At 59.3% G+C, this 25401-nt stretch overlaps 1 protein-coding gene across 2 annotated transcripts in view; it reads right to left on the reverse strand.

Annotated features, from left to right (window-relative positions):
* Window positions 1-25401, reverse strand: part of CELSR1 (cadherin EGF LAG seven-pass G-type receptor 1) — a 137910-nt gene that overhangs the window by 76927 nt on the left and 35582 nt on the right. For both annotated transcript variants that reach the window (XM_078449300.2, XM_078449299.2), the window contains exon 2: window positions 7097-7735. In XM_078449300.2, coding sequence (XP_078305426.2) covers window positions 7097-7735 — 639 coding nt within the window. The remainder of the gene's footprint in view (window positions 1-7096; window positions 7736-25401) is intronic.

Below are 25401 nucleotides of genomic sequence, written 5' to 3' on the forward strand. Positions count from 1 at the left end.
CCCCTCCCCCGTTCATGCTCTGTCTCTCTCTGTCCCAAAAATAAATAAAAAACGTTGAAAAAAAAAAAATTAAAAAAAAAAAAATAAAAAAATAAAAAAAAAAAATAAACTCCCCGGGATGGAAAGGCGGCCCAGCCAGTGCCAGCCCCGAGCCACACCCGAGGACCCCTCCTTTTAGGAAAGGGGTGCTCTCCCCACCTTCCCACTCCTCACGCCCATCAGAGGGTGAAGGGCACAGAAAATAACCAACCCTCAAGTCAGCTAACCAGTGGCCCCGAAAAGACACGTGCAGGTTCCGACTTCCCGAAGCTGTGGGCATCGGTTCATAGGGCAAAGATTGCATGGAATGAAGGGTCCTGGGATGTGAGACCCGACCCGTATCACCCGGGTGAGCCCCCTGCCCTCACATCTGTCCTCACGCGACAGGGGCCGGCTGTGCAAGGACGGAAGCAGAGATGGGAGCGGTGTGGCCACAAGCCCAGGGCCACCTGAGGCCCCCAGGAGCTGCAGGAGACACGGAAGGGCCTTGCCAGGGTTATTTTACACCCCCAGGTAAGCCCCAGGACACTGACCCAACCCTCCTCACGCCAAAGGACACCGGCCAGATTCCGGAGCCATCTCCTTCCTGGGGACAGTCGCCCACAGAAAGCCGCAGCCCTTAAATCTTTCCGCATCTCCCTGAGCCTCAGTGGACCAGGAGCTGCGCCCCCCAGCACGAGCCCGCTGTGGTGCCCCTGGCTGGCAGCGGCTGAGGACCCAGCAGGCACTAAATGAACACAGCGCAAGTAAACATCACAGGTCTCGGCTGCCAAAGCTGGTGGGGAGGCCAACCAGAGGGCCCCGGACACCTGCCCGCACGTGGTGACCAGGCAGGGTCAGCTGAGCCGACCACCGGGGCCTGAGTGCCCAGGACACCATCTTGGCCCCTTCAACAGGGCACTTCCAACCCCCCGGAGCAAAGTCACGGTCCCTCCGAGCCAGGGGACAGGCCAGGGATGTGGGCTTAGAACACCAGTGGCGGCTCAGGAGGTGTCCAGGCTCCAGAATGAGGCAGAGCCTGGCAGAGGGTCCTGACCCGCACAGTCCGGCCCCCAGCCAGTCCTGATGGGACACAGACTTCACACTGCCCTGGGGCCTGAGCACACGCTGAGAACTCACAGTCCCCACGGTGGGGCCATCCAGGGCCCCCCCGTGTGCCCTTCTGGGCCTGCAGCTGCCTCTGTCTACAGTATCTCAAGAATGAGCCCCAAGATGACGTCTCAGACACAGGACTAGGATCTGGTTCTAATGACCCAGGGGTATCTGAGGGTAGGGGTGAGGGTGGGTGTGGGGAGGTCTCCTAGAGAGAAGACGTGCAGGTGGGGACAGACGGGGGCCCTGTACCCCTTGGAGACAGAGGCATAGGGCCCTCCGGCCCAGGCAGAGTGGTGAGTGGGCTGGCCGTGCCACCACAGGGTGAGGGAGGGAGGGAAGGAGGGGGGAGGGCCGAGGGTCTGGGCACAGTCCTGTGACCTTGGGGAAGAACCTGCTGGCGGAAGGTGAACCCGGCAGCTGCATACCCCGAGGCTGGGAAGCGGTGTCCTCACCACCGAATCAGCTCATAGGAAAACCGAGCCAGTTCTCAAACAGCAGCGTGTCCAAACTCAGCCAGAATGCTAACAGAAACCTCCGTCGTCCATACAAATAGCAGCTCAGCCCCCAGATGGTTCAAATTCCACTTCCTGCGTGGCGCTAGAGACGTGGGGCAGTTCCTTGGGACCTGTCAATGTCCACAAAGAACATGTATTCTTTTTTTTCTCAATGTGTATTTCTTTTTGAGAGAGGCAGCGACAGAACGTGAGTGGGAAGGGGCAGAGAGAGAGGGAGACACAGAATCCGACGCAGGCTCCAGGCTCCGAGCCGTCAGCACAGAGCCCGACACGGGGCTCGAACTCACTGACCAGGAGATCGTGACCTGAGCCGAAGCCGGTTGCCTAACAGACTGAGCCACCCAGGCACCCCAATGACTTTCACTTTGAATGATGATGACGAACTTCCTGGTTTAAGGACGAAACTCGCCTTGCTGACGATTCTTCCAAGGGGACCTCCAATCCCGTGAACCGCGGCAGGAGCTGGTGAACCTCCTCTCCCGCACGGTGTGGACGCCCCTCCCCTCACAGACGGCCGTGGAGCTCAGAACAGAGTTTTACACAGAGGCGCGGGGTTTCTGCTTGGGACCGTGCAGCACGTTCGTGCATCCCGTGATGACGGAAATACCATGACTCTGACAGGAGAATTCAAGATAAAACGTGCAGTTGGGGGTAATGTGCATTTTTTTAACAGAATCCAAGAAGTGCCAGAAGTGATTTTAAATATTTTCCATGAACAGAAAAGATGATTCGGTTTGTATACCAGAAGTTTCTCTGGCCTTGAGCTTAGGCAGACGTCCTCATCCTGGAGAGTTCCCCACAGGGGGCAGGGTCCCCAGTCCAGGGGAGGCTACCACGGGAGACAGTCGGGACCCCCAGCAGGGGAGGCACAGGGAAGGCCACCATGGGGGACAGTCAGGGGCCCCAGCACAGGGAAGGCCACCACGGGGGACCGTCAGGGGCCCCATCCCTGGAGAGGCCACCATGGGGGGCAGTCAGGACCCCAGCCCAGGGGAGACTACCTTGGGGGACAGTCAGGGCCCCCAGTCCAAGGGAGGCCACCACGGGGGGGCAGTCAGGTTCCCTGGAAGGCTCTCACACAGCACAAACGGGACATTCCACCCAGGGGTAGTTAGCACAAAGCTTAAACCCAGCATCACCGAGACTCCTAAGTGGCTACTGACCCAGTGATTCCCAGACTACATCTCTGCTAAGGAGCACCTATTTCGATGCTGAGGAGAACCATTTCGATGCAGTGTCCAGCAGCAGGGACCCCAAGACCCAGGGACGACCAGGTGCTTCACGCTCAGAGACAGGGCTGTTCTCCAGTATTCGCTGAAACACCCTCTGAATCCAGTCAAGCGGCCCAGGGACCTAAAATCATAGGCCCAGAGGGGCGCCTGGGCGGCTCAGTAGGTTAAGCGTCTGACTCTCGGTTTCGGCTCGGGTCGTGATCTCACGGTTTCGTGAGTTCGAGCCCCACGTCGGGCTCTGCGCTGACAGCGTGGAGCCTGCTTGACGTTCTCTGTCTCCACCCCTTCCCCACTCACGCTCTCTCTGCCTCTCGAAATAAATACACTTAAAACAAATCGTACGCTCGAGAACAAACAGGACCCTACGAAGAAGACTCAGCCAGGGCGGCCAAGGTGGGGGCGCACCCTGACGGTCTAGGTCCCGGGCCACAGCCAGGCCTCCCCTCTGACAGGCAGAGCGCGGAGGAAAGCCTTCCCCCTGCCCCCCGGGCTATCAAAGTCGCTGCCTTCTCAGGAATGTACCCCGTGGGCAGACGTTCATCTGTGATGATAAATCACCTCGTTCTCCGCGACGAGAAGATGCATGTATGGGAGGAGGGGGAGGCCTGCCAGCCCGCGTTCGCACATAGCTGTGCTGTGAGAACTGGAGCCGGGCCAGCTCTCACACCAGCGGGACAGAGTCATAAATACCTTAGCGCCACCCCGTCCCCCCGCGTCCCCTCCAGCGCAGTGACAAGAGCAGCAGAGGCACTGCTTTGAGCACCGGGCACCGTACAGAAGGAGCCTCCAGGACGCCTCCTCTGGCTACAGGGAGGAACAGGCCAGGCCAGTGAACCCCGACCCCGTGGTGTGTGCATGAGCACCTTCTGTGTGCCCGGTGCTGTGGCCATCCAGTGCCGAGCAGGGGGCGGAAGCGGGGAATGGGCACGAGAGGAGGGGACACGTGTGGAGGCAGGGAGGTGACATCCAGGAAGACCTGGGGGAACCTGCACTCATCAGGCAGTCGGTGGCTCTGCGCTCCCGCAGACACGCTGGCGGGACCGCTGTCTGTGTGGGGCCGTCCTCGGCGCATGTGGGCAGCACGTGTGGCCTCCACCCCCCCATCCCACCCCCTGCTGTCCCCGGGGGCAGAATCACCCCGGTTGGAACGGCTGGGCCAGACACTGTGCTGCTCTGCACCTCGGTCTCTCCGCTTACAGACGGGGCCATGTTGCTGATGTGGGGACTAGGGTAACACATGTGGAATCATCTAGAACAGCACAGCGCACCGAAGGCTGGTGAATATTAGCCCTAAGTTACCGTTGTCCTGAGAGGCAGGGAAAATGAGGGGATCACACCCAAGGTGAGAGCAGAGCAACCAACACATAAACATAGCACCGAGGAAGTCAGGAAACCTTCTAGAACCTTCCAGAGCAGGGGACGACGCTGAGGCGGAGTCTGAGGGAGATGATGGCAGCAGGCAACAGGTGCAGAAGCGAGGATTTGGAAGGATGGGGCGGCGACCTTTGGGGGGATTTAGCCAAAACCAAACCCCGCTGTTCACAACCCAAGACACCGAGGGGCCGAGAACAGACGTCTGCTGAGTTCTAGAGGAAATCAGGACGGCGACCATGACGCCTTCAGCCATAATGTCCTGCTGCTCTCAGAGTGGGGTCACTTGCGGACCCCGACTACCGCCCCAGCGCACAGCCCTCCATCACTGGGGCCTTGGTCCTTCTCTCAGGCCAGCATGGATTTAAGAAAACGCAGGATTGCTGCTGGGGGTGTTTTCTCCAGCACCAAATTCAGGGAGCTTCGTCTGACATTAACTGACACCTTCCTTCATCCAGCCCGTCTCCTGTCCATCGGCAGCACAGGAAGCCGGGGTCCTCCGGGGGCCTTGGGCCGCTTCCAACTTCCCCACGGAGGCCTGGGCTCGGCTTACCCAGGGGCAAGTAACAAAACCCCCTCGACGACAAGGCAGCCTTCAGCACCAGCAAATGAACGCAATTACCTCCCGCAAGAGGAGGGGGGCTTCAAAGGGAGAAAGGGAGAGACGGAGGAAGGGGGACTGAGTCCAAACAATCAGTCTGGGCCCGTCTTATCTCCGAGGGAAACACAGATGATGATTTCAGGGCCAGAGACACTCAGATGAGTCCCACGCCAATCACGGCCTCTCAGCGGATCTTCTGGCAATGACACGCCGGGCCGTTTCCGGTCATTATTTCTCTAGCAATGACTCCCGTGATGAAAACGAAATCTAAGAACTTTGGAAGTCCCTTCCGTGCAGCAGGTCGATCCCTCTTCGGAGAGAATCCACCGGTCCCTAGCAGCCACGGTTTACCCAGCCCAGGCATGGCCCTGGGCTTACGTCCGGGACTTCTGGAACCCAGGCCTGCTGCTGTGGCCCCCGAGGCGGAGCTGGTCTCCCCGCTCACCTTAGACCCCATCCTAGGCCTCCATCAGAGAGCAGAGGGTGCCTGAGGGACTGTCCCCTACCTGGTCCCCACTGCCACGTGTCTTGATCAGTGAAAGGGCCAATCACGCAGACAACCAAAGGTGCCCCACCCGACTGGGCAGGGGCAGGTCTGATGTGTGCAGTGGCCGGGCATACAGTAGGCACTCCATTAATACTCGTGGGGCAAGGGAGTAATTGAACACCAGCTGAGTCCCTAGAGCACACCAGCCCTTTCCCAGGGTCAAGAGCCACAGCATCACCACTTGAAGTCATGGGAGGAAGCACTCCCCGTCTAGGCCACGGGCAAGGGAGGGGGGAGGGGACAGCAGCTCACGGGGGAGGCCTCCCCGTCACCAGCGCTGGCACACCTGGTCAGCCGCTTCAGGAGAAGCCGAGAGCCCAGCTGGTCACGGTGCTCAGGGAAGGAGAGGTCGGGGCACGCCGGGACCGTGTGGTGAGCACCCACCACAACCCAGGGCAGGGAGGAGCGGGGGAGAGGGGAGCCTGGTTCAGGCCTGTGGGCACAGCCAGAGCCCCGACAACGTAGGCAGGAACTGCGGGGGCAGGGGTCTCCTGAGCCTCCCGTCCGGGCCCACCACCATGCCCCAGTGTAGCCAGGAGTCCAGGGTTAACACTCCGAGCCAGCGGGGCAGACCCTTCTGGAGCCCCACAAAACAGACGGACAGCCAGCCAGCTACAAACAGGCATGGGGAGGAGGGGAAGACACAGGGCAGGCGGTCAGGTGCCTTTCTTGCCACGCCGTACTCCGGATTATAACCAGGCTGGGGCTCAGACACGGTAACACCCACCTCCTCAGGCTGCCAAACGGCCTCTCTCTGGCGCCTTTCCTCCTCTTCTGACTCAGAGCGCCAGGCACGGCCGTCTTCCTCCCACTGTGCCCCCCACCCTGGGTTTACTCTTCCCGCTTAACGCACACCGGCTGATGCTGTTAACCCCCGTGCTAAGCTCCATAAACTGTGCCACGTCCCACACAAGCGGATAACGATTTTTCGGCTGTTTATACTAAACAGGATAACCGGGGCCACAGTCCGTACTGGAATCGCGAAGCTACGTCCGGTATGAACGAGGTCCCACCTAATCCTAGACGGCTTCCCCAAAACGCCAGACCGCTCTCAGGCCACCGGAAACTTGTTTTTCAAACGGGCCACGATCTTAGGCAACACGCGATCGAAGGCCAAGGCCAGGACGTGCACACCCGTGCTGCTCTGACTCCCTATTTCTAAACACCCACCGCCGGCTGCCTGGGGAGCAATTCGCCTTCGCGACGAGTCGGGACGTCTCAGGGCAAGTGTACGTTCAAGGCGGAGGAGACGTAACCTCTACAGCGACCACCGGGCGTGAAACACCGACACCGTCTCTCCAGACCCGCGTGATGAGCGGCCCATGATCTCCATCCCAGTCACCCTGTTCACAGCAGCCGGTTAAACCCAAAGCCCGGAATGAAGTGCCTCCAACCTGAAGCCGCCTAAGGAAGCGCGTGTCATCTCACGCACGTGGCTTTCCAGGTGGCCCTCTCGCCGTAATCGCTCTCGGAAAGAGGGCGACTCCAGTCACACGCGGTCATCAGGGACCTGGGAGGGCTCGTCAGGCAGCCCGCCGCCCGCCCGCCCGCCCGCCCGCCCGCCGGCTACGGAGGTGCGGCTCCCGGCGTCAGCGCCGAGGCCGCGGACTGGCGCCGGGCAGGGGAGTGGACCGAGGGAGCCGGCGAGGGCCCCCGCGTGCGACCCCGCCCGGGGCCCGGGGAGCGCGACACGTACCCGTGAAATCCTGCAGACACTCACAGGTGTAACCGCCCTCGCGGCCGCGACAGCGGCCGTGGGCGCCGCAGGGGCTGGAGTAGCACAGGTCGATCTCCGTCTCGCAGGAGTCGCCCGTGAAGCCGGGCGGGCAGCGGCAGCGCAGCCCGTTGACGGGGTGGATGGGCCGGAAGAGCACGGTGGTGGAGCTGATGAAGGGCGCCGAGCTGTCGAACTTGAGCACGGACACGCACTTCATGTAGTTCTCGCAGGGCTCCCGCAGGCAGATGTTGTCGTCGAAGGGCAGCACGCGCTGGGCGGACACGGCCGTCAGCAGCGTGCGGTTCAGGTAGATGTGCTCCTGCAGGTCCTCCGACGGGAAGAACTGGTCTCGGACGCCGCCGGGGAGCAAGGCCGAGAAGGTCACGTTCAGGATGTTGGAGCTGACGTCCGTGTCGTTCTGGATGTTGAAGACGAAGACGTCGTCCTTGGTGGTAGACAGCACCGTGGCCACGCCCTCCACGAAGAGGGACAGCAGCGGGGAGAGGAACTTCTCCTGCGACATGTTCTCCAGGCGGACGGTGATGCTGTTGGTCAGCATATCGTCCGTGATGATGGTGACCCGCAGGGTGCAGAGCGCGACGACGCTGTGGATGCCGTCTGTGGACACAAGGAGGGTCGGGGTCACGCGGGCTCCGGGTCCCCGCCAGCCCCACCCGGGAGCGGCCGGCCGAAGCGAGCCCCACGCCCTGCCCCCACCGCGACCGCCGCCTTGACCCCTGCCTCCCGGGCCCCCCATTCCTCTCCCTCCACGCCCAGCTCCCCAAAGCACAGCAACGGTTGAGTCCGTCTTGCTCGAAAGAACCCCGCGGACCCCCAACCACTCAGCAGGACATCCCAGGGCCACCGCGACCCAGCCCCTCGCCACCTGGGTCCCCCGCCTCGCACGCTCCGCTCCAGACACGTGGGGCCACTGAGCCCCCTTCTACCACCTCTGCACCCGTCTCAGACCCCGGGAGCCCCCACTCCGATCCCACCCGCCCACAGCCCAGCCCAGACCCCACGGCGTCCAGGATGCTGCCGTCCAGGTACGGCCTTGGTCCACGCCACGTTGAAGGGTTTTCTGTGCTGAGCTGCACCCTATTCATCCCCACGTGCCCAGCACATGGCGGACGCTCGGCAAATGCTGCTTTACAAAGACACGTACAAGACAGGGCTGCACCTCACCCGACACGGGTCAGCCAACCATGAAACCAGCTACTTAGGATTTTGCGAGACGGGAAAGGGATGGGATGTTTTGGTTAGGCCGTTCTAAGCCCAGAATCAGGGGAGTCACCCAAGGGCTGGCCCCAGGGGCTCTCCCCAGGGTGGTTGTGGGGTGGGACCATCGGCCTTCCCGGCACCCTGACAGGTGCAAGCACCCCCACCCAGGGGGTTTTCACCTGCCTCCCAGGCCCTGCCTCAAATGTGCTATGGGACCCTGAGAAAAACCCAGCAAAGTTCATATCCCTCTGGCTCAGCTCAGATTCTGGGTCCCTGTACCTGTGCCCCCAACGAGCACACCCCCATGGGGCACAGGGCCATCTGTGCAGGCCAGTGAGCCCCTGCCAGGCAAGGACCCTCTCCCACCCTCTCGCGGCCCACGCCTGACGGGCCTCCCCCGCCAAGGGGCAGGAGCCATGGCGGGGAGCCCTTCCCCGCTTGTTTCCAGGAAGCCGGGACCACTGAGAGGGCAGGTCAAATGACGCAATCTGGAGGCCACCTTGTCGCCGTGGCCCCAGCACAGTCCCCACGGAGGCACAAAGCCTAAAACCACGGGGAATAGAGGCATCGAGGCTTCTGCACGCTGGGCCTGTTTTCCTCGGGCCCTTGAGAGCCACAAGCCACTTTGGGAGGGACCCCGAGTCACAAAACCTGTCCACACAAGAAAACGTAACTGCTCCCGAGGTCACAGTGCTCCCGGGTGCTCCCTCTGACGACCACAGCAAACCTGAGATCCTGAGAAAATCGGCATCGTCCCTGGAGGGGAGCCCAGTTCACCCCAGCGAAGGCACCGCTGCTCAGCAAGCTGGGCACGGAGTGCTGTCACTGCTCCATCCCATCCAGTCCCCATGAAAACCCAGCAGGGCCGAATTCGACAGTGGAAATGATACTGGCATCACCTCGGGGTGGGGAGCCCGCGAGGTGAGGGCTCGTTCTGGCTACAGCTTCAACGGAGCACAAATGGACCGGAGTCAGTGGCCAGACATGCCCGCTGCTCCCGTGCAAAGGGCCGGGGGCCAGAACAGTCAGGAGGAGTAAAGTAAGGCAAAAGAAAGTGGCAAAGCACGTTGTGGCAGAGCGCTGTCCTTTCTTCCCAACCCCACATGCAGGTCGGTCCCCCCCAAGAGGAGCATCTATTCCCCTCCCTGGAATGTGGGCTGGACCTGTAGCAGTCTGGGGTTCCCCTCCCACTGCAGTCATCCTACAATGCCCCCCTCATCATGCCACTCCCTCAGGGCCCCCAGGGGCTTCCAGAATAAAACACACACCTCTTACCCCATCTGGTGGTCCCCCGTGTCCCCATCACCCTCCACCTGCCACCCTGCTCCCTCTTCCTGCCCCAGGGCCTTTGCACACCTTGTCTTCTGCCTAGAGCACCGCCCTCCTTGTTGGCTGGTGGGTGCTCCCTCGGCCATCCAGGTCGCAGCTGAATGTCTCTCATCACAGGGGACCTCCAAGTCCCCCATCTATGCTCTGCCACCGCCTACTTTCCCCACCCAGAAGTGGCATAACCTGATTTCTTGTGGTTTACATCTCTCCCTCCGTGAGCCCATGAGGACTGAGAACCTGCAGGTCTTGACCCTGCTGCACCAGCTGCTGGCACTCAGAAGCTGCCAGATAAACATTCGTGGGAGCGGGGGGGGGGGGGGGGGGGGACACACAGGGAGGGAGGGGCAGGGAAGAAGGATGATTTCCAGTCTCACCTCTCAACCCCAAGACACGTGCGCAAACAGCATCCGAAACTCCATTTTCCCATCGAAGCTATTTTTTTGGTGAGGTCTTGTTTCCCTTTCTAGCTTTCCACGCTCCTTCTTTCTTTCCTCCCTCCCTCCCCTCTCTTCCCTTCCTTCCTTCCTTCCCTCCCTTTCCATATGCCCACAATCATAATACAAGATACTGGATATTGTTTGCTTACTTTCTGGTGGCACGTGTTACGAAAACATCCTTTTCATCTTAAACCACCCACCCGCGGGCAGCCAGGAGGGCACCGCACCGAGGAATGCCCACGAACAGGGAGCCATGTTCCAAGAGCAGACGTCTCCGCTCAGGGACAGAGGGGGAACGTGGCCAGAAAATGGCATTAACTATTAACTAACGTCGAACGTGCTGGGAAACAAGACGTGTGCCTCATGTGGATCTCACGGTCAGCTTCTTTCAGACCAGGGATCCTCCTGGACACCCCAGGTTCTGGGAGACAACGGCCTTGCTTTGAACTTATGTCGTCTGGGCTGGGTTCCTAGGCCGCCACAGGCACCTGACTGCCCATACATGGGGCCCGTGGAAACCAACCACAGGGCGCTGCCTGCTAAACCCCAGCGGTGACAGCGGGGCAGATCTGACAGCAGGATGCTAGGGGAAAAACTAGTTACTTTCTCACACAGACCAAAAGAAGCTATTGTACATGAGCCCAGAGATCTATCGGGAAGGAGAGCAAAGTATCGGTGATGTTGACAGTGGTTCTGCCTGAGTCGCTGAATTTGTTTTAAACCAATTTTTATTTTGTTGTATTTTTAATTTGTTTTCGATGTTTATTTTTGAGAGAGACAGAGCATGAGTGGGGGGTGGCAGAGGGAGAGGGAGACACGGAATCAGAAGCAGGTACCAGGCTCTGAGCTGTCAGCACAGGGCCCAACGTGGGGCTTAAACCCACAAACCGCGAGATCATGACCTGAGCCGAAGTCGGACGCTCAACTGACTAAGCCACTCAGGTGCCCCTGTTTTACTTTTAAAGTTTATTTATTTATTTTGAGAGAGACAGGGAGAGAGTGCCTAGAGGAGGGGCAGAGAGAGAGGGGGAGGGAGGGAGGGAGGGAGAGAGACAGAGACAGAGAGAGAGAGAGAGAGAGAGAGAGAGAGAATCCCAAGCTGGCTTCTGCACTGTCAGCTCAGAGCCCGACATGGGACTCAAACCCACGAACCGTGAGATCATGACCTGAGCTGAAATCAAGTCAGAAGCTCCCGGGCACCCCTGGATTTTTATTTTAGAACGGTTTTAGATTTACAGCAAAACTGAGAAGACGGTACAGAGTTCCCATACACTCGGCACTCAGTTTCCCCTATTACTATTACACGAGTTCCTTAGTTTCACCTCCTGCCCTTTTCCTGGTCTAGGACCCCGTCCAGGCCCCCATCCAGGACCCCACACGACAGTTAGCTGTCCCGTCTCCTTAGCTCCTCTGGGCTGGGACAGCTTCTCTGACTCCCCTTGCTTTGGACGACCCTGACACTTTTTTTTTTTTTTTTTAAAGCTTATTTATTATTGAGAGAGAGAGCATGAACAGGGGAGGGACAGAGAGAGGAGGAGACACAGAATCCAAAGCAGGCTCCAGGCTCCGAGCTGTCAGCACAGAGCCCGACGCGGGGCTCGAACCCATGAACCACGAGATCATGACCTCAGCCCAAGTCGGACACTCAGCCGACTGAGCCACCCAGGGGCCCCAACGACCCTGACACTTTTGAGGGCTGAGAGGTCCTAGGAATGTCAGGTTGCTGATATCCGGTGACTTTTACTTTCCTCTCTATACTTCCCCGTATCTTTTTATTTCCCGGCACGCACATCCATCGGGTTTATCGTTCAAAAGCCCCTTTTTATTCCGGAAGGCACGGAGCTTGCCGGGGGCTCTCCCCAGCCTGTGCCGCAGGCATTTCTTCCGCGGCTGTGAACGACAGCTTCAAGCCAGGGTGGCGGCGCCCCCAAATCCGGCCAGTGCCATTTCCGCTGCTTTCCTTGGCAAACGCGAGTCGCCTCGCTGTCCCCGAGACATAGCAGGAGAGAGACAGAACAGATGGCCAGAACGTGCCACGGCTGCGGGACGCTCACCGGCCGTGTTTCCCGCAAAGCCATCGGCAACGCGAGAGCCTCACGGGTCTCCACGGAGGTCCGGGCCTGTCCACCCCTCTGGCTTTGCTGGAGAGGTTCACCGTCCTCTACGATCACGTCCCTTGTGGCGGGCCCAGACGCTGCGGGGAGAGGTCACGCCGCGGCCTTCAAGGAGCCGGGGGCCTGCCGGGGACACGGGACGGAGCCGCGTTTGCGAGACTTGGTGCCAGGGCGCCCCCGGGAGGCGGCGGGGAGGTGGGTGTCCACGGAGGGATGGCAGTCGTCGCGCAGTTGGAGACGAAACAACTTCTTGGCACACGAAGCGAACAAGAGGCAAGGCCTGGCATGTCATTGGCAGAAGGGTGCGTCAGTGTCCTGGGTGCCACAGGCTACGCGGCTTACACCGCACCTATCCTCGGTCTGGAGGCCAGAAGTCTGAGGTCGAGGTGTCACAGGCTGGTTGCACAGGGAGGCTCCGCGGGAGAGTCTGTCCCCCGGCTCTCTCCCAGCGGCCGGGGGTCCGAGCCACTCCTGGGCCGGCAGGTGCACCTCACCGATCTCCGCCTGGTCGGCCTGGGGCCTCCTCCCCGTGCCGGTCTGTGTCCAGAGTCCCCTCACCGGTCGTTGGGCGAGGGCCCACTCCGAGCCACGGTGACCTCGTCTCAAAGCTTACCTGATCACATCTGCACAGACCCTGTCTCCAAAAAAACACCGCATCCAGAGGGTCCCAGTGAGCTTGACCTTGAGGGCACGCTGATCCACCCGGGACAGACGGACATGTAGGGTGGGGGGAGACAGGGCTCCAGAGGCGGATGGAGGTCCTCAGTGCTGCTGGCCTCTGGGGTGGACGCAGGAGAAACACCCCCACGGAGTGAGTGGTCCGTGCACACATGGGGCCCCACCGCTGCCTTCTAACGTCTTGCCCAGTACTACCCCTTCAGTCTTTGTCACAGCCTGCGAGGGACACCCCTGCTGGCCCTCCACAGAGGAGGACACCGAGGAGCAAAGAGGCTGACCAACAAGCCCAGCCGAGGTCCCCTGGGCAGCAAGTGGCAGCCCCGGACTGACTGGACTGAACCCCTACCGATGGTGGATGGGGGCCCAGAGGACTGTTCACCTGGCCTGGGAGGACCTCGCAAGCACACAGAGGAGGAGAAGGCACTTTCTGATCACACGGGGCCTTGGGGACAGGCAGCTGAAGACAAAGCCGGTGCCAAGAGGGGTCGAGGCCACCCCACCCCAATGCACGCCTCGGGCTCAGGGAGACACCCCCGGTTCCCACGGCAACGCCCTGCCAGGCCTGAAGGGTACAGCCGGAGCCCCAGGGCCCTGGTTGCCAGTCCGGCAGGTTTGAGACAAAGGCTGTATGCCGTCCCTCATCCTGCCCCCCTTCTCCTGAGGCCTCACAACAGGTAGGGCTGCTCGGGGCTCCCACCCGAAGCCGGGGGACTTTGAAGTGGTTTTCAGGAGCCTCCCTAGCGGCATTGGCCGTGTCTCTGAGGCCAGACTGAAGGCAGACAAGAGGGGAGTTGTGTTGCCCTGCTACCCGGAGGGCGTCCGGCTTCTCCTCTCTGGGCGGCAAGAGCCACACCTAGAGCCTTCGTCTCGGGATGCGGGCTCTCCTCGTGGGAACGGGGTGACACGTGTGTGGGGGACTGCGGGGCAAAGGCCAGCGTCAGACCCGGCACGCAGACCGGCCACCAAGAGGCTGTTCCCCCGCCCCGTCCACAGAGGAGGGGCCCTCAGGTGTCTTACCAACATCCAGACGCCCCTCACACGTGCTCTCAACATGCCCAGGGGTCATCTGGCAGTGAACTTGAAGGCAGCCGATGCTGCCGGGCCTGGCGTCAGGGGGTGGGGGGTAAAGAGAGCGGAGCCAGCAGCCCCTCCCTCCTCCCCACGTGCCATGTGACCTCAGTCTGACAACCGAGAGGGAGGGTCCTACAACCCCCTAAGGCAGCCCACACTCCGGGTGTCTCCTCCTCTGGAAACTGAGTCCTCCTCGCCCCTAGAACTTCCACCACTGCTGCCTTCCCTCTGCCCCTGCCCTGCAGGCCCCACGCCCTCCCCACATCCTGACACCTACCTGGGGGACGGTCACACCCCCACAGAGCCCCCAGCCCCCGGTCACAGCAGGCACCCTCCCCGTTAACCTTGGCAGGTGCTCGGCCCTCTCTCCCTTCAAGCCCCCCCACCCTCACCCCTTCCCTTGGTCCCCCACTTGGGCCGAGCCCACCCGCTCGGAGGGGGCGGCCGGGCTCTGCGGCTCACAACCCCTCCCCGACCCTGACCTCGCTCACCACGTCCAAGCTGCGGGAACCCTCTTGAAGGTGAAATCGTTAACGGGCCCCACAGCCCAAAGGGGAAGGTTTTTGTTCGGCTCCGAGTGGCTCCAGAAGCCGTGGGCTGAGACGTGGCGAAAGGGCGCTCTGGTCAAGATAAGGAGCCTCCAGCTAAGAGCTGAGAGTTGGTTCCTCGAACAGTTAACCAGAGAATTAACAGATGACCCAGGGTCCCACTCCCTGGCGGAATTCGAAAGACTTGAAAACGTGTATCTACACCAAAACTCACGCACAAATAACAACATCAGTCACAACGGCCACAAAGGGGGAAACCCGAGTGTCCAGCAACAGACGAGCGGATAGACACAATGCATATGTCCACAACGCACGTGGTATCGTTCGGCCCTAAAAAGGAATTCAGGCCACAACACGGGTAAATCTCAAACACTGTGCTCAGTGAAGAAGTCAGGTGGAGGGCGGGGGGCGCCTGGATGGCTCAGTTGGTTAAGTGGCAGACTCTTGATTCCTGCTCAGGTCATGATCTTGCAGTTTGTGAGTTCGAGCCCCGCATCAGGCTCTGTGCTGACAGAACAGAGCCTGCCTAAGATTCTCTCCCCTTTCTTCTCTCTCTCTTCTCAAAATAAATACACATTAAAAAAAAAAAAAGTCAGGGGGCACCTGGGTGGCTCAGTCGGTTAAGCGTCGGACTTCAGCTCAGGTCACGATCTCGCGGTCCGTGAGTTCGAGCCCCGCGTCAGGCTCTGGGCTGATGGCTTGGAGCCTGGAGCCTGCTTCTGATTCTGTGTCTCCCTCTCTCTCTGCCCCTCCCCAGTTCATGCTCTGTCTCTCTCTGTCCCAAAAATAAATAAACGTTAAAAAAATTGGAAAAAAAAAAAAAGTCAGAAGGAAAGGGCCACATATTGTATGATTTTATTTCTAGGAAATTTCTGGATCAGGTGGAACCATAGAGACAGAAACCGAACTGCGGGGTGCCGAGGCAACGGGCAGTGAGTGCCGGATGGGCACAGGCCTTCTGGCGGGGGACAGACGTGTGCAGAGCTGGGAGGCGGGGCGGATGCACGACACTGAGAACGTACTGAGCCCCACTGAGCTGTCCACCCTGACACGGACACTTTCTTTCTTTTCTTTCTTTCTTTTTATCTCTTCTTTTTAATGTTTATTTCTTTTTGAGCCAGAGAGAGACAGAGCTAGCGGGGGAGGGGCAGAGAGAGAGGGAGACACGGGATCCGAAGCAGGCTCCAGGCTCCGAGCTGTCGGCACAGAGCCCGACGCAGGGCTCGAACTCACGAACCTCGAGATCGTGACCTGAGCTGAAGTCGGACGCTCAACCGACTGAGCCACAGGCGCCTCCTGGACACTTTCATGTGCTGTAAATTTCACCTCGGTTAAAAACAAAAGTAAAAACAAGAGTGAAGGACGCAATAAAAATCTGCTTTATTTTGCATGATGTTATCCAAAGGCGGGGAAAATATCAAGGAAGATATTTGCTCTGGCTAAGTAAGGTTAATGCTAAAGGGGGTTGGGGAGTGGAATATTTTAAAAGGCACTTCAAGAACGATTTCCTTAAAGCCGAGCCATGAACCAAGTCAGGGGAGAGGAGTGGAGGGCGCCCGGAAGCCGCCGTGGCCTACGGGCCGGAAGGAGCCGTCTCCCGTGGAGACGCCTTGTAACCGCCGGGGTGGGGCCTCACCCAAGGGGGTGCAGAGCCGCAAGGAAAACACGGGCGCCTCCGGCTTCTCCGGGATCACCCAGAATTTCTCCCGGGAACATTTGTTGCCCTGCTTTTCGTTTATTCCAAGGACCGACTGCACAATGCGGGGACAGGAGTCCAGAAGTCTGACCGCACGGAGATGCACGCTGGTGACCCGGTCCCGAAACAGGCTGTTTTGGGGCCAGGAGGGAAGCAGCGGGGCAGGGGCGCCAGCTCCCAGGCAGGCTTCACGCCTGTCCCAACCAAAAGTGCCCGGGACACTGCGGACGGCCGCTGGGGACAGCTCACACGCGGTCAACAAGCCCGCTTAAGGAAGCCACACCAATGTTTCCAGACTCTTCTTCCAGCGATGAACTAGGAGCCCGGCAGCATCTGGGCTCCGGGCTCAGTGCCCTGCGGCTGCCGGGCCGGCCCGAGGCCCCCATGCCAACAGGCACCCATCCAGGGCTCCCCTCGGCCAGCGGGGCCAGCGGAAAGCCTGCCCAGACCCGCCCTCCTTCCCCACTGGAGCCCGAAAGGCCACCCTTCTGCCCCCTTCCAAGGAAATCCTAGGAAAACCGGCAAAGAGTTCCCTGAGGCAAAGATTAAACACCAACTGTGTCTGAGAGAGCTGGAGTGCCTTGTCTTGTTCTCAAACGACACCCTCCAGCAAGACCATGTGGCCCCTGACGCCCGCCCAGCGACACCGCCACATTCTCCAGCCCTGGACACAGCAAGGACACCAGCCCAACCGGCCCGCCCGCTGGCCACGGAGCCCAGGGGCCTGTGCACACCTACCCGGCCGCCCGCAAGCGGCCCACCCCTAGCCCACAGACTGGGGGGGGGACAGGAGCCAGCCTGGAACATTCCAGGCTCTGGGCCATCCACGGCCCCGCCGGGCGGACGCCTCCTCACGCTCCTGCTCCAGCCACGGGATGGTCACAGTGGCCGGCGACCCTCGGCCTCCCTGCCGGTGGGTAACGTGTGTGTGAGTGCACACGCGTCCCCCTCCCTCCCTGGCTCCTCTTCTGAGCTGGACTGCTGTGCACACGCACCTGCTCCCACAGCTTCACGTAACACCGGAGGTTTCTATTTCCCCAACCAACATTGGGCTGCACTCGCATTTGGCCCTCGACCCCCACGCTCACCAGCAGGGCCTCTGAAATTCTGACCATCCCCAAGAAGCACTGGTGATGAAGGTTAGGGCCGCCCCGAGCCCCAAGTCCTTCAGTCCCTCCAGTCCCTGCGGAACAGGAAGGCCACCACATGTTGTTTAGAAAGCATATGTGCATCTCAATAGAGAAAAAGATTCAATAAGATTCTGTAGTCCTTCATAATAAAGACTTTTGGGGTGCCTGGGGGGCTCAGTCGGTTAAGCGACCGACCCTAGATTTTGGCTCAGGCCGTGATCTCACGGTTTGTGAGTTTAAGCCCTGAGTCGTCAGGCTCACCGCTGTCAGCATGGAGCCTGCTTGGGATTCTCTCTCTCTCCCTCTCTCTGTCCTCCTCTCAGAAAAAAACAAACTTTAGAGACTCTTGACAAACACAGAAGAGACTGGTGCTTCCTTTAAACCACTGAAGGGCGTCTGTAAAGCCCCAACAGCAAACACAGTACTCACCAGTGGTCCCCACCGCCACCATTTCCCTCCATACTGTGTCGGAGGCCAAGGTGGGTGCAAGAGAATGAATGAATGAACGATACGCCGAATGAATGAATGGAAAGGAAGATGAACTCATCACAGGTGTGAGTGCCAACACAGACAACACCAAAGGCTCCACAGACAACCTGTGAGAATGCACACGAGCACTCAGCAAGGCGGCGAGAGAGAAGGGCATGGCGCGTCCTCAGGCCAGTCTCGTCAAATGTAATTGTTAACGTATCTTGTATAACGGCAGCAAAATTACATCGCGCTTAAGCATAAACCTAATAGGGGTGCCTGGGTGGCTCAGTCAGTTGAACGTCCAACTTCGGCCCAGGTCATGATCTCGCAGTTCGTGGGTTCAAGCCCCGCGTCGGGCTCTGTGCCGACAGCTCGGAGCCTGGAGCCTGCTTCGGATTCTGTGTCTCCCTCTCTCTCTTCCCCCACCCCCACTCGCATTCATTCTGTCTCCCTTTGTCTCTCAAAAATGAAAAACATTTTTAAAAATTTATTAAAAAATAATAATAAACCTAATAGGGGCTCCTGGGTGGCTCAGTCAGTTGAGCATCCAACTCTTTTTTTTTTTAATTTTTTTTTTATGTTTATTTATTTTTGAGAGCGAGAGAGACAGAGTGTGAGCATGGGAGGGTCGGAGAGAGAGAGGGAGACACAGAATCCGAAGCAGGCTCCAGGCTCTGAACTGACAGCACAGAGCCCAACAGGGGGCTGAAACTCACCAACAGTGAGATCATGACCTGGGCTGAAGTTGACAGTTAACCGACTGAGCCACCCAGATGTCCCCCCAAGAAACCTCATTTTAAAAATCAGTGACGAGGGGCGCCTGGGTGGCTCAGTCGGTTAAGTGTCCAACTTCGGCTCAGGTCATGATCTTGTGGTTCACGAGTTCGAGCCCCGCATCGGGCTCTGTGCTGACAGCTCGGAGCCTGGAGCCTGCTTCGGATTCTGCGTCTCCCTCTCTCTCTGACCCTCCCCCCATTCATGCTCTGTCTCTCTCTGTCTCAAAAATAAATAAACGTTAAAAAAAATTAAGTAAATAAAAAATAAAAAAAATAAAAATCAATGACGAGACAAGCCACAAACCGAAACGTCTTTGAGCCTCAAACAAATAAAAAGATGGGCCAACGTCATTAGTAATCTGAAAAATGCACATGGAAACCACAGGGAGATGTGATTTTACACCCACCAGGTTGGCAAAAATTAAGAAACCGGGCCCCAACAGGTGGCAGAGAGGACAAGCAAGGAGAGGAAGGCTGGTTCATTGCCGGTGGGAAGGTGAGCTGGTCCAGTCACCCTGCAAAACACCTGTTGCTACCTGAGTGTGCAACATTCCCTTGCCCCACGGCCTGCGATTCCACACAGGGAACACACGGCAGGGGAGGCCACGCCCTCATGGGCCAGGAGACGTCCACAAGAACGCCCAAGCAGCAGAAGAGACCGACTGAGGATGACAGGTTCACAGAACGGAAGACCGTGCAATGGTGACAATGACTCGACCGTAACTGGGGAACACCGACATGGCACTAAGGGAAAAAGTAGGGCTGTAGATGACATTCAAGATGGCCCCTTTATACAAATGCCAGAAACAGCCACAGCGTAACGAGACAGGTCCAGGGTCCTTGATTTTCTGAAACCCTGAGATAAGACAGTTCTGGAATTTCGAATCTGTGACGAGGTTGTATCCCGACTTACATAACCGCAGAGCCGACGATCAAATCCAAAATACGTGTTTTTATATCACACGCGCATGCGGTTTGACCATATTTGGTATATTTGAACTCTTCCAAAACAATAGAAATTCTTTAGAAGTGGTACAGGGGACTATTAACCAAAGGAAAGAGGCAGAGGGGTTTCTGGCTTGAATGACGGCGGCGGGCGGGGGGGGGTGGGGGGTGGGTAGGACACTGTTCCCAGAGATACGACGCTCAGAAAGGACGTGAGGTTTTCCCTCTGTCTGGGACTCGGGGGCTTGAAGAACGTGGTGGCCCAAAAAAACGGGCATGGATACTTCAACAACCCCCCACCAAGAGGCGACGCCTGTGTCCCTTTCCTGCTGAATGCAGGTGGGCTTAGGACAGCTTTAACCAACAGAGGAGGGCAGAGCGCTGCCCCGTGACACCTAGGCCACAAACGGTTGGTCATTAAAGGCCCTAGGCTTCTGCCTGGCTCTCGCAGACACTCGCTGTGAGACGGTCCTGCCCTGCCGCTCACCTTTGTGACCTTGGGCAAGTTCCTGAACCTCCCGTGCCTCAGTTTCCTCAACAGTAAAAGCAGGGTGATGGGATCTCCTGCACCCCAGAGATGTGTGACGACTTCAAGAGCCACACTGCGAGATTCCACTGCCCAGTGGCAAGGAACGTGGGGCCCAGAGAGGCTCAGGGGCTGTGCCCAGGGCACACAGCCTTGGGAAGATGGGGATACAGGCTGCAACCTTCCCGCTACGGCACAGGGAGGAGGCCTGGCAGCCCGCACGTGTCTAGTCTCCCGAACGCTTTACAGAGAGAAAATAATTATTAACTGTAGAGGCTTAATGAGGAGAGGGAGCTGTAAGGATGTCTAATACCAATAATTTGTACCTATTTAAGAGCAAAGGTGCAACAACATCGGCAACTGGGACCCACAGCATCAGATATGCTTCCTTTGCTTCTGGGGAAGCACAACTGAGCACAGGGCGCTCGAGGCAAGACAGAAATCAAAATGTCCTCAGGGCTCCCAGACCCTGGCCCAGCTGGGGCGCACCTGTGGGGAAAAACCACCGAGAGCCTTCAGTCCAGAAACCCAGGGGTGTGGGCGGAGAGAAAGGGAGGTGCGGGTGAGCCAGCTGAGGTGGTGGGGAGCTGGTCAGGGGACCCGGCATGCCCACGGCCCTCCCACCCTGGCTGCTCAGTCCCCTGCTGGGCGCAAGACCTTGCCCCTACACCGGCCTGGGGTAGCAGCTGCCTGCCATGGGCTTAGCCTTGCTCAAGAGACCACAGGGCATCCAGACCACAGGGCCACCCTCTTGGCCCCTAAATGTCTCCCCACTCAGGGGCCCTGAAGTCCCTTCCAGAATAATTTTACAGAGACCTCTTTTGAAATGCAAATAGCACTGAGAGGCTATAATAAACCCCTGACCCCTTGATGGGTTGGCTCCTCAAGTCAAAGGGCCGGGGGCAGCCCAGGACTCCCCACGGGACAAAGGGCAGCTTTGCTCACACACCAAGAATCCCATCGGTCACTCCCTGCTCCACCTGCTCTGGCCAGGCACGGGGGTTCTGCTCACGGCGTCCCCAGGCCCGTGGGAGATGCTGGCGGGAGCGCCGTGAGCTCACCCACATGCTGCCCGGGGGGACCGAAGAGCCCAGTCACCCACCACCATCAACAGATCATTTCCAGGGACCCCCCCTGCCCCCTCCAGCTGAGTGAAGAGCTGACAAATCATTTTCTTTTGGAGAAAAGATCAAATATTGGCCCAGACGTCTATTAATTTGCAACTCACAACTGCCGAGAACAGAAAAGCAAGGATTTTTTTTTTCCTGGTTAAATATTTGCTAAGAAAATTCCGATCCTAAATTTCAAGAGTCTGCTTTCGCATGACATTAGCAAGGTAGCACGCTGTGGTTTCGATCATTAACCAGGAAGCCTTGTGGAGGAAGCAGGAGAGAAGTCACAGCACCCTCGCGGGGAACATAAATCTTCCAGCAAATCAAGAAAGCCAAGCATCTTAAGCACCCTTTCCCTCCCGTCTCCCCTCCGTCCTACGTATGCTTCTTCAGCGGAGTCTTTTAATTACTTTTCTTGGGCTTCCTTCCCCTCCATCCAGATGGTGAAATGAGTCTCCAGTATTCACAGAGCAGGACAAAGATACTTTCCACCTCGCATTTGCTTCTGGCGGGAGACAAGCCTCCTTCCTCATATTTGCTCGGTGGCCCCCCTCTGTGGCCTTTGTTAGCAGCCCCCCCCACTCCCATCCCCTGAAATTAATGAGCTGCGGGCCTATTCTGGAGTCGGCGAGCGAGTGCATTCAAGAAAGACTCAAAGCGCGCTAAGCAGCTTCCGTCTGGCTCGTTATCGGGGAGGCTCGAGGAGAGGGAACATCTCAAGTGAAGCTCAAAATAACGTGTGGCCAGCTGACGCCCCGTCCCCTGTAACCTGCCCCGGGTCGGAGCGTCTCCAAATCGGAGAGCAGCGCATCTCCGAGACGGGCGGCTGACCCGGCTCGTCGTCCACTTCCATCCACGACCGCACCGTCTGTGCTCGCCGGGCCCCGTGCAGTCCCCCCGGGGAACGCCGGGCCCCTCAGTCCAGGGAACGGGCCGGAGCCGGGGCGACCAGCGGCCGCCCTCAGGCAGAGGGAGAAAACGGAACCGTATTCTGCCTCTGTGAACCACAGTCGGCCTTTAGGACGACGACGGCCTTCTCTGCTCTCAACACGATCTCACACGGCCACACGTCAGGACACGGTCCGGTAGGAATGTCCCGAGATGCATCCTGGGCGGAGTTTTCCCCCACGCCCACCTGCCGGCCCCGTTCCCTAAAGGCCGTGGGGTCTCACCTCTGCTCCCCACCTGTGGGCCTCCTGGCTCTCCACCAAGCACCTCCCGCCTCCGGCCCCCGCCCTCCTCCGCACGATGCCTCCCTCACTCTCTCACACGCACACACGCTAACCACTCCCGGGCACACATACACGCTGCACGCTCACAGGCGCACTCACACTGTTGCAGAACGCCAGCTCCAAGTCGGCTCTGGCGCCTTCCGCGTGGGTCTGAACGGATGCAGAGATCTGGCTAATAGCAGATATCCTATTATTAAGCGATTAAGACACGACTTACAAGTAACAAATTGGACTTCCCTCGTGCGGCGCCCCAAGGTCCCGATGCAGAAGTTCGCGCAGGGGTCACCGCAGCCGACGACGCTTACAAACTTGTTTACGATGAAAAATTATTGGGCATGATAAATCTTTTTAACGATCCTAATCTGCAACCCAAACTCAAATTAACTAATTAAAACTGTTGCCACTCATTAATTCAACAAACATTGCGGCCTTCTGTGAGCCAGGCCCCGATCCAGGGGCGCCAAGGGGAAAGACCGAGTCTTGCCCTCGAGGCAGTCTTGCCCTCCTCAGCCTCAGGGAGGGAGGTGACAGCAGGGGCCACAGACAATTCGGGTGGGAAGTGCCATGGGGGGGGGGCGTCCAGGGTAAGAATGAAGGTGTGGGGCAGGGGGCGCCTGGGTGGCTCAGTCAGTTAAGCGTCCGACTTCGGCTCAGGTCATGATCTCAAAGTTCGTGGGTTCGAGCCCCGCGTCGGGCTCTGTGCTGACGGCTTGGAGCCTGGAGCCTGCTTCGGATTCTGTGTCTCCAGCTCTCTCTCTGTCCCTCCCCTGCTCATGCTCTGTCCCTCTCTCTCAAAAATCAACATTAAAAAAAAAAAAGAAAAGAATGAAGGTGTGGAAGGAAGAGGGGTGCCAGGGTACTGGTGGGGGAGGGGGGAGAGATTTCAGGGTGCTGGTGGGGGAGGGGAGGGGTGCCAGGGCACTGGTGGGGGAGGGGAGGGGATGCCAGGGTGCTGGTGGGGTGGAGGGAGGGAAGAGGGGTGCCAGGGAGCTAGTGCGGGTGGGAGGAAGAGGCGTGTGGGGTGCTGGTAGGGGAGGGGAGAGGGGTGCCAGAGTGCTGGGAGGTGTAAGGGGGAGGGGTGTCAGAGTACTGGTGGGGTGAGGGGTGCCAGGGTGCTGGGGGGGGCTGGGGAGAGGGGTGCCGGAGTGCCGGGAGGGCTGGAGGGAGGGGTGCCAGGGTGCTGGGGGGGCCTGGGGAGAGGGGTGCCGGAGTGCCAGGGTGCTGGGGGGGCTGGGGAGAGGGGTGCCAGAGAGCTGGGGGTGCTCGGGGGAGGGCGTCAGAGCTGGTGGCTGGAGGGGCAGGAGCCACCGTGAGCCTCAGCAATGAAGGCTGGTGGTCAGCTCGCTCAGAGCTGGTATCCGTCCCTGTAATGTCACTGCCCCTGGTGACAAAGGGAGCCCGGCGTGCCCTCTCTCCCAGAGGCACTCACAGGAGAGCTACGCCGCAGGCCCGCACCCTCCCCGCTGGGCCTCGAGGGGCACGTGGCCGGTGGGGACACAGGGATGGCCTGGGAGGCCGAAGCAGCAGGTGGGTCTGGGGGACGTGGCCACCGTGTCCTATGAAGGAGCCCAGCCTTCCCTTTTCCAGAGCCTCGGCCCGTGACGGTCACCTACGAGGACCCACGTGCAGCCAGGAGAACGCGTGTGCAGCATCCACAGGGGCACCAGTGAACCACATGCGCTCACGTGTGCGTGCACGTGTGCCTGCCTGAGCGTGTGCACGTGCACATGCGTGTGGACCCAGTGGGACTGTTAGGGAGACGTGGCTTTACTTGCCAGAGTCTCCAACTCCGAGGGGCGAGTGGGCACAGGGAGGTGGGTCTCCTGCACCGCCCACACGCCTCCCCAGTCCCGCCGCAGAAGGAACTTTCCAGAAACAGCGTTTGCCGCTGAAGAGAGGAGACTGCTCCTTCGCCCTGCGGTGGCCCTTTTCAGCATGTGACATCTGGGGTCACCGTGGCAGGAAGGGATAAATCGGCTCAGGCCCCCAGAAGGGCCCACACCCCACGCAGCCAGGGCCAGGCCGCTTTCCTGGGGGTCGTACGCGGTCCTGGAGGAACGGCCAGGAACCGAGCTCTTCCGAAGCGAATAATTGTAACCAGTCTCAGGGAAGGCCTAATTGCGTTCTCTTTGCTCGGAATTTCTCACCAGCAAGTGGCTGTTGTTCCAGTTCCTCAGGCTGCCACGCCAAAAGTGCCAGCCGGTAACTGTCTCAGGGTTACTTCTGGGTGTGGGTGGAGTGCATTCTGACGTGGTCCTTTAACGATTAACCTGAGGCCCGGCTTTCCCACTGCTTCTGCTCTGGGGACAGAGCAAAACGCCATCTATCGCCACCGCCGTGAAGGCTGTGCGGACGGCAGGAGGACAGGGGCCTGAGCTCCGGGCCCCCCCGCCTTTGCAGGTGCAGGGTGGCTGTCGCACTCTTTCTCACCTGGGGGGCAGCCACCGCTCGGCTTCTGAGGGACCTCCGCTGCCCCAGCCTCCCCAAAACTCAGAGAGGATCGCCAGCCCAGGCCTCTTCAGGCCAACAGAGGCCAGCGCTCGGACCAGGCCTGGGTTTCTCTCTTAAGCCCTCAGAACAGCTTTCGGTCCGTCCAGGAAAATGCTCGAGTTTCCTACCCTCCGTGGCCTCCAGGTTCCAAGGACAGCAAGGTCTCTGGCCCAGCCTGGTCAGCATGAGAGCAGGCCCTTCCTTCCCTTCGAGGCTCGGCCTCACATCCTGCAGGGCTGAGCTGGCCACAAGGGAGGCTCTCCAGAACCGCTGGGCTCCCGTGTGCCCCTCAGACTCACGGGGTCCGCACACGAATTCACATCTGATGAGACAAGACCTGAGAACAGAGTCTCCAGGGTCCCCAGGAGCGCCGAGCCAAGCTGGGCTCCAGAAACCCCCCACCCGTAGCCTCTGTCCACACACTCCTGTTCTCCGTCTAAAGGTTTGAGTCACCTTGAGAGATGGAGCAAGGACACTCGCCTGGCCACTCTCGGGTCACGATCATGTC

Source organism: Panthera onca, chromosome B4 (genome assembly GCF_046562875.1).
Source record: "Panthera onca isolate mPanOnc1 chromosome B4, mPanOnc1 haplotype 2, whole genome shotgun sequence".
Taxonomy (NCBI): domain Eukaryota; kingdom Metazoa; phylum Chordata; class Mammalia; order Carnivora; family Felidae; genus Panthera; species Panthera onca.